General features: G+C 40.1%; 1 protein-coding gene across 2 annotated transcripts in view; it reads right to left on the minus strand.

Annotated features, from left to right (window-relative positions):
- The window catches only part of FAM135A (family with sequence similarity 135 member A), a 138576-nt gene that overhangs the window by 116064 nt on the left and 13972 nt on the right, over positions 1-8540 (minus strand). Inside the window, exons 2-4 of one of the 2 annotated variants that reach the window (XM_026654791.2) lie at positions 5049-5131; positions 2750-2837; positions 1907-2029 (exon numbers count right to left, since the gene is read on the minus strand). In XM_026654791.2, the coding sequence (XP_026510576.1) occupies positions 1907-1983 (77 nt within the window). In that variant the 5' untranslated portion in view covers positions 1984-2029; positions 2750-2837; positions 5049-5131. The remainder of the gene's footprint in view (positions 1-1906; positions 2030-2749; positions 2838-5048; positions 5132-8540) is intronic. The other variant, XM_026654784.2, reaches the window with a different exon arrangement.

Consider the following 8540-nt stretch of genomic DNA (forward strand, 5'->3'; position numbering starts at 1 on the left):
TGTGGGGCATTAGGAGTACTGAGAGGTCTATGTACAGGGGGGTTCTTCTGCCTCTGGATCTGCAGCTGGACATAAGGCTTGTTCCATCATTAGTAGTTTAAACTTATCTCCCTATTTTTTTTCAAAATCTACCCTTGAAAGATGTGCAGATCTTGCACTTACTAGGAATATGGGTATCACACTAACAGTGGAGGCACTGAGAATGCCTGTCACTGATTGGAATAGCCTCACAGCAGGAGAAGCACCTCTTGAATCCTGAGGAACCTGGCATTCCTGAGAAAAAACAACAAAAGAGACAACCCCAAGAAAGGGAAGTTCTAAACTACTATCTAACTATATCTAAGAATAAAAGGATTTTATTTTTAAGAGAAAACAGAAAAAACAACCGAAACACTAAGAGGTAACTAATTATAAACTATCTAAATCCTAAAAGGAGAACAGACACATGTTGCAGACTCCATCTCAGGACAAAGGCAGTTGATAAGGAACTGAGAACAGTTCACCTGCGCAGCTCCAAATAGCCTCGGCATGGGGCAGCAGGATGTGTGGGACACATGCATGGACCAAATGGGCACCGCTACCAAAAATCTCTGATTAAAGCACAGGGCGCACACACCTGAAGTGGAGCACCCACAGGGACACTACTCAAAGAACTGGATATTTTGTAATGGTTCCTACAAGAACATTTTACTATATTAAATAAAAAAGTATATTTTATATACACACACACTTTTTAAAAGCTTAGACACATACAATGATCAGGGGGGTGATGGATCCCAGTCTCAGCAGCTACTTGCCAGCCTGCACTGTGGTGTCTCCCCCAGGCCAGAGGGGCCTGCTGTGGGGCTCGCTGGGCTGGGACTCCTAGTCACTGCGTGGTCAGCACTGCCCCCTTCTCCCTACTGGCTGGATAGGAAGCAGCAGCAGTGGTCTCGGCTGGAGCTGCGCTCAGAACAAACTGATCCCTACCTCAGGTCAGGCTGGGTTGGACCAGCCAGCACCATGGGGTGAGAAACCTCCCCATTCGCCCACTTTTCCTGGGATAGGACTGGCCCACTAAGCTCCAACGAGCAGCTGCAGCCTAAGCAGGCAGGCAGAAGCAGAATACCCACTTCCCCCTCCCCTCTGGGGAGGGAGAGGGCCTTCCACCTCCCGCTGGGTAGGGAAAGGGCCTGGGGGCTGTGCGTATCCTGTGAAATTGGAACATTTACCCATGACACTGCTGTAATTTTTTAAAAACAAATCTGTGATTTTTTCAGGGCCTGATGGAGTAGAAGAACCCATGCAGGTGCTAATGGAAGACATGGACAAGCAGGCAAGAGAGACATCTGTCTTGAGGCACGATGCAATGAGATGAAAGACTAGATAAACAGGAGACCCAGTGGAGGAGCTCACGTAGGATGTGCCATTGCCACAACAAGCTAGGAAGATGATTTTGGCAGCAACATTTTAAATGGACTTGAGAAGACAAGTTAAAACCAGTGAGATTACAGTAGTTAAGGTGGGAGAGGGCAAGGGCCTGGACAAGAGCATAATTCACATTTAGAATCTGTAGCCCTTTCACCCCTCTCCAATCAGACTATAAGGATTTGATATTAGCTGAAGTTCTATGCCTAAGATTTTTTAAACCTCTATGTAAACCCCAAGAATGTAGCTTTCCCCAGCTATCTTTCTAATAAGCAGTAAACACTTAATTTTCAAGTCACCATACAGAACTAGTAATAAAACATGAAACGTCACTATGGCAAAGATAGGCATATCTATTGAACTTGGTTTACAATGCCAGTATATCCACATATCTTAAAAGAATAAGTATACTAACAGAACTTAAACATTAAGATTTTTCAGTAACAGACATCCACTACAGTACAATTTCCTCTTCATTTTGGAAGAATGCAGTACCTACCCTCTTTGAAACAAATCCACATTGTAGAATTTGTGGAGCTCCACGGAGAATTCTACCATAGCCTGTACTTCACTCATTTTTATGTAGACGCATAAGCCAAAATTGTTGTCTGCACCTTAGTTACTGAAAACAAACAGAGAAAACAATTTTTTTTTTTTTTTAGTCAGAGGCAAAAAGACACCTTTTTTCTTTTCAGGACCAGTATGTGGCATGGGCTGTGTATAAGCTTCCACACTGCCTCTCTGCACTTTGAGTTTGAGTGCATTAGGGGTAAGCAGATGTTGCATGCCAGCAGTTCCTACTGCCACTCCTTGATTCAGCTCCACGTCTCCACTCCAAAACATACTTGGCTAGTGCAGCTGAGCCAGCATGTGGGATGGGGGGTTAGTAATTTAAATATAGGTGTTGGCCAGTAGCAAATTACTACCCCCGAAGCAACGTGAGGGAAGGGAGTCTTGCTTCTCTAAGGCACAATGCTTTCCCTGCACTGCTCCTAGGTCCAGTGCACCTTCATGCCATCCCATACACAGGGCTTCTGGCAAAACCACTATCTAGCCCTTTTAAAAAATGATTTTATATTTCTTTTCTAAGTCTTCTCATCCATTTGCAGCCACAAAAATAAAATGAAGAATATTGCTAGGACCCCATTTAATCCTAACCACATAGAACACTATTTTGACATTCCTCTGCTTAATTCACTTTTTATGATGGTTATTAGTTTTAAAAACAGACTGAATCACTATGTTCCACTTCAGTTTAAATCATGTCAGTGCAAGCAAGAACAGTGTCTTGAATTTCAACATTCTTCATACTGTACAGTTTTAAAAGTTACAAATCAGTTACAGATTGTGTAGGGTTGAGTTTCTTCTCCAACAATGTTTGTTCATATCTATGATTTCTGTTTGTTACATATGTTGTAGCACCAAAAAAGCTGAAGTAAAAAGAAGAAAACAGAACCTTAAAAGTGTTTCTTTGCACATGGCCAAAACCTGATACCATTGAAATCAAAAGCTACATTTCCACTGACTTATTGGGCCAACTTCTGCTGGAGAGAGACAAGTGTTTGAGCCACACAGAGCTCTTCTTCACACCTGTGTGGCCCAAAAGCTTGCCTCTACCACCAAAAGAAGCTGGTCCAATAAAAGATATATTACCTCTGTGACGTTGCACTCCAAATGATTTTATGAAAACATGCTAATGAGTGTGAATATAATGTAACTGGAATATGCTTCATGCAAAAGGTCTCTTGTAAGGTATCATTACAAAGTTTATAATCTACTGAGTGTGTTCATCCTATTTGTATGAATATATCATTCTTGTATATGAAACTAAGAATATAAAATATAACTCTGAGTGTGGGCCATTAATGGTGGTTTAGAATCTGGATGGCTCCCATTAACGAGGACAATTGACTGTAGATGGCTCTGTTTACTTGCAAGCCTTCCTGTGTGTCAGGCCGGGAAGAATGAAGGCTTGGGATCTCACAGGACCATGTCACCTGGTACTGGAATCCATCTTAAACCTGGTGCTTTTCTATTTAGAAGGAAGGGTGGGGATCCAAAGAGACAAAAGATTCCTGCCTTGTGCCAAAGGTATATAAGGGGGTGAAACAGAACAAAGGGGGTGCAGTCATGAAAAAATCCCCTAGCTACCACCTGAGCTGGAACAAGAACTGTACTGGGGAAAGGATTGGGCCCAGACTAGAAAGGAGTCTACTGTGTGAAAGAAGCTTATTGGAGCATCTCTGAGGGTGAGGTTTCATCTGTAACCAGTTTCTTACTTTACTAGGCTTAGACTTGTGTGTTTTTGTTTTATTTTGCTTGGTAACTTACTTTGTTCTGTTATTACTTGGAACCTCTTAAATCCTACTTTTTATACTTAATAAAAATCACTTTTTGCTTTTTAATTAACCCAAAGTAATTAATTCCTGGGGGAGCAAACCTCTGTGCATCTCTATCAGTGTTATAGAGGGCAGACAATCTATGAGTTTACCCTGTATAAGCTTTATACAGAATAAAATGGATTTATTTGGGGTTTGGATCCCACTGGGAGCTGGGTGCTAGAGACAGGAGCACTTATTAAGCTGTTTTCAGTTAAGTCTGCAGCTTTTGGGGGACGTGGTTCAGACCTGGGTCTGTGTTTGCAGCAGGCTAGCGTGTCTGTCTCAACAAGACAGGGTACTGTAGTTCCAAGCTGGCAGGGAAAACTGGCTCAGAGGTAGTCTCAGTACATCAGGTGGCAGTCCCCAGGGGGTCTCTGTGATCCAACCCGTCACAACCTCATCCAATGTGTCTCTCTAATATCCTGAGCTACACCTACATTGCACACAACAGGAGTCAATGCAGTTATGTAAACGGCAGACATACACTACAGCAGACCTTATAATGAAAGTGAAGTGTATCATAATGCAAAGACCAGAACTAATGCAAGGTTTTAGTAAAACTACAGTAGCTAGTACAAAGTACAGTAGAACCTCAGAGTTATGAACATATCGGGAATGGAGGTTGTTCATAACTCTGAAATATTCGTAACTCTAACAAAACGTTATGGTTGTTCTTTACAAAGTTTACAATTGAACATTGACTTAGTATAGCTTTGAAACCTCACCATGCAGAAGAAAAATTCTGCTTTTAACCATCTTAATTTAAATGAAACAAGCACAGAAACAGTTTCCTTACCTTCTCAAATCTTTTTTTATTAAACTTTCCCTTCTTTTTTTTTTTTTAAATAGTTTACGTTTAACACAGTACTGTACTGTATTTGCTTTTTGTTTTTTGACTCTGCTGCTGCTTTATTGCATAATTCTGGTTCCAAATAAGGTGTGTGGTTGACCAGTCAGTTCATAATTCTGGAGTTCGAAACTCTGAAGTTCTACTGTACAGTGTCTAGTTCTTTTACACAAGTAAAATCTGAAGATCATTTTGAAATCCAATAGAATTAAGCACTAAGAATGGAAATCCTTACATTAAACTACAATTAGTGATTCAGATGTCAGTTACAATCATTCTATTCTATGCTAAGGGCCAAAATTCTGCTTTCATTTACACCTTTAATTCTCACTGGCTATAGTAGGAGTTGCATGGAAGTTAGGTGACAAAAGAGGGTCAATAAACTATTAGAAGAAAAAAAACTTTGTTCTTACCTCTACTGGTAAACAATCCATTTTAATATGTGAAATAATCAGTCTTCCAATTCTCCATTACTGCTATCAAAAACATGTTTGCACTAAAAAAATAAATAAATAATAATAATTAATTGTACCTCTTAATGTAAGCACACAGCTCAACATCCACTATTTTTCCTAACTTTTCCTCATGTGTTTGTTAATCTATTACCTTCAAAATGTTAGTGAAGAATAATTCTATCTCCACCATATTCGTGAACAATCCAGGCTTTTAAACAAATGAAAGTACTGTCAAAGACTTTGATTTTCCCAATCTGCTTTGGATTTCAGGCAGGCAGAGAACAGGATTCAGACATATTTCAATACACTGAACTCTTACTTCTTTTTATTAAAGATGGTTCAAACAGATAGCAGATTTCCCTTCTGTATCTCTCACAACTGCAGAGAAATAGTGCCCAAACTTACGTCTGTAGGGTTGTACAGCTGTAAAATTTAAATTGTTGTTGCCTTAGCTTCAGAGGGGAAAAAAAATCAAGAAATAAAAGTACAGTATAAAAAATATACATGTAATTTCTTAAAATTGGCATTATTCTTGTTGGGTCAGTCTTAACGCAGTGCCTTTAAATCCCAAGGATTTTGTCAAAAAATCCTTAGGTGAAAGCCTGCTCCCACTAATGTCACTGGCAAAACTCCCACTGACATCAATAGGGCCAGGATTTCACTTCTTTTGCTTACAGAGTGTGTAATACATATTTCCCCACACTCATTTTTAAAAAGGGTTTAAGATCTAAAGTAGGATAACTGAACTTGGAAAAAACTCAAGTTGAGTAGTTGACACTTTTAGTGCTAAAATCCTACAGATTCAGTCACAATTTAAATTTTGAGGAAGCAGCTGATCATCACAGCCACTAAAACACAGTGAGAACAGCAGAAATACATAAAACGATGAAGGGAGGAGAGAAGACAGTAAATTACACGAGTTTGTAATCTTGTGGTTCTCCTATGTCTCTTACTGCTTCTTCAGTGAGTCCTGTGGAGGATAGTCCTCCAACTTTTTGGGGGGAGTTCTACAGGCCTCTGTTCTTGGTTCCTCTCTCTTCTCCCTCTACACCTTATGCAAACAAAAATTCAATTACCATCTATATGCTGACAACTCACAGATCTACCTCACTAGTCCAGAACTGTCTTCATGTGCCATAACTAAAATCTCAGCCTGTCTGACGTGCCTCATTGACATCTAGCCATCAATTCAAACTAAATATGGCTAAAACAGAGCTACACAGTGTAGTACTGCAGAGTACACTTATTACAGCAATGGAAGGGGTTTTTCTGTCACTGTAGTAGCCACCCCCTCAAGAGGCAGTAACTAGAAGAAGAATTCTTCCATTGACCTAGCAGTCTCTACATCGAGGCATAGGTCAGCTTAACTACATCTCTCAGGGGGGGTGAATTTTGCATACCTCTGAGCAACATAGCAAGGTTGACCTAAGTTTTAGGTATAAGCCAGGCCCGAGATACTGCCTTTCCTATCCACCCACATAGCTAAAACTCTCATCCAGAACTCATCATCTCACATTTTGATTACTGCATTTGTCAAAGCCAGAGAAAAGGATGGCACAACTTGGACCTGGCATATCCATTCAGAATCAATCTTTTTTCTAGTCTGTTGATTTGACCATGTCACCCCTCTCTCTGCATCTCCCCGTTGGCTCCCCCTTCTCTATATCAAATACAAGCTACTAATCTTCTCTTTCAAGGCCCTTCACAGCCAATCCCCACCCTACCTATTATCTCTCATTTACTATCAAGATGTCGACTCCTACCTCAGATGAGCCTATGATGCCAGACTGTAGCCCACTTGCTAAATTTTCAAACAAGCACCTTTGGGCTTTTTCCCCATGCTGACCCTCACATGTGGGAGGAGTTCCCTGTAAACATCTGCAAAGCTTCCTCATTATCCCCTTCAAAACACTCATGATGCCTATGCAAAACCTGACAACAGTTAAGCCACTGATGAACTGATACCCTTGCCTATCATACAGACCAATACTGTCTCATTGTTTCCTTTTATTCCTCATCCATCATCATCTTTTCTTATATTTAGATTAACAGGTGCTGGAACTAGAGGTGCTGCAGCACCCGCTGGCTTGAAGTGGTTTCCATGATATACAGGGTTTACAGTTTGGTTCAATGGCTCTCAGCACCCCCACTTTATAAAAACTGTTCCACCAGCCCTGTTTAGATTGTAAGCTCCTTGGTGCGGGTGCAGTCTTTTTGTTCTGTGTTTGTACAGCACCTAACACAATGGGATCCTAGTCCATGACGAGGGATCCTAGGCTCTATGGTTACATAATAATCAGCAATAATACAAAAATGATTATTAGTTTTACAGAGGCTAAAAAACCCTCATCATTTCAAACTTCCTACTTTATTGGTTTTTGTGACCATTATTCTGAGATTTTTATGACAAGTTTGTGACAGCTTGGATATTAGAGGGGGCTGATCTCTAACCAGTGTTTGCACCTTATAATCGCAGCTAACTACGAATTTAACAAGCACTCTAGTCTTTAACGATTTTATATTATATATATATATATATATATATATATATATATATATATATATACACACACACACACACAAAGATGATATTTCATATTCTAAAAAGTGACTGGTTCAGTTAGGAGATATTGGTTATCTCTGTGTACTTAGAGTCAAATCTATTTTATTGATACGTTTTTACTATGTTTTACTCCTGATAACCCTGCAGAGCTATAACAACTCTAAGAACAGGTTTACATTCTGGTCCGCAACCTTTGGCTAAGTTCAAATGGCAGAATTTTATTTTGTACTGAGTATAAGACAGTTAGAAACAATCTTGTTTTATTTTCAGACTCTAGGGCAAATTTACAGGGCAGTGCAATTAAATTAAAGCCCCAAACTCTCAACCATGCCATCTTTTTACTAGTTAATTGATTAAATAGAATAGAAGCATTTAAAGACACTAAATATGGAACCCCACAGTGCCTTTTATATTATATATAACTATGGACATATACTATAAGCACATTCAACATTTTTGGAAGAGTGTAAGATAATCTTTAAAATACAGCAAGGTCTGTCAATGATTTTAAACCAACTTTGATCCAGTTTTGGGCCCCACACTACAAGAAGGATGTGGAAAAATTGGAAAGAGGCCAGTGGAGGGCAACAAAAATGATTAGGGGGCTGGAGCACATGACTTATGAGGAGAGGCTGAGGGAACTGGGATTGTTTAGTCTGCAGAAGAGAAGAATGAGGGGGGATTTGATAGCTGCTTTCAACTACCTGAAAGGAGGTTCCAAAGAGGATGGATCTAGACTGTTCTCAGTGGTACCAGATGACAGAAAAAGGAGTAATGGTCTCAAGTTGCAGTGGGGGAGGTTTAGGTTGGATATTAGGAAAAACTTTTTCACTAGGAGGGTGGTGAAGCACTGGAATGGGTTACCTAGGGAGGTGGTGGAATCTCCT

This window comes from Terrapene carolina, unplaced genomic scaffold (genome assembly GCF_002925995.2).
Source record: "Terrapene carolina triunguis isolate 2854851 unplaced genomic scaffold, T_m_triunguis-2.0 Scaffold42, whole genome shotgun sequence".
Lineage (NCBI taxonomy): Eukaryota > Metazoa > Chordata > Testudines > Emydidae > Terrapene > Terrapene triunguis.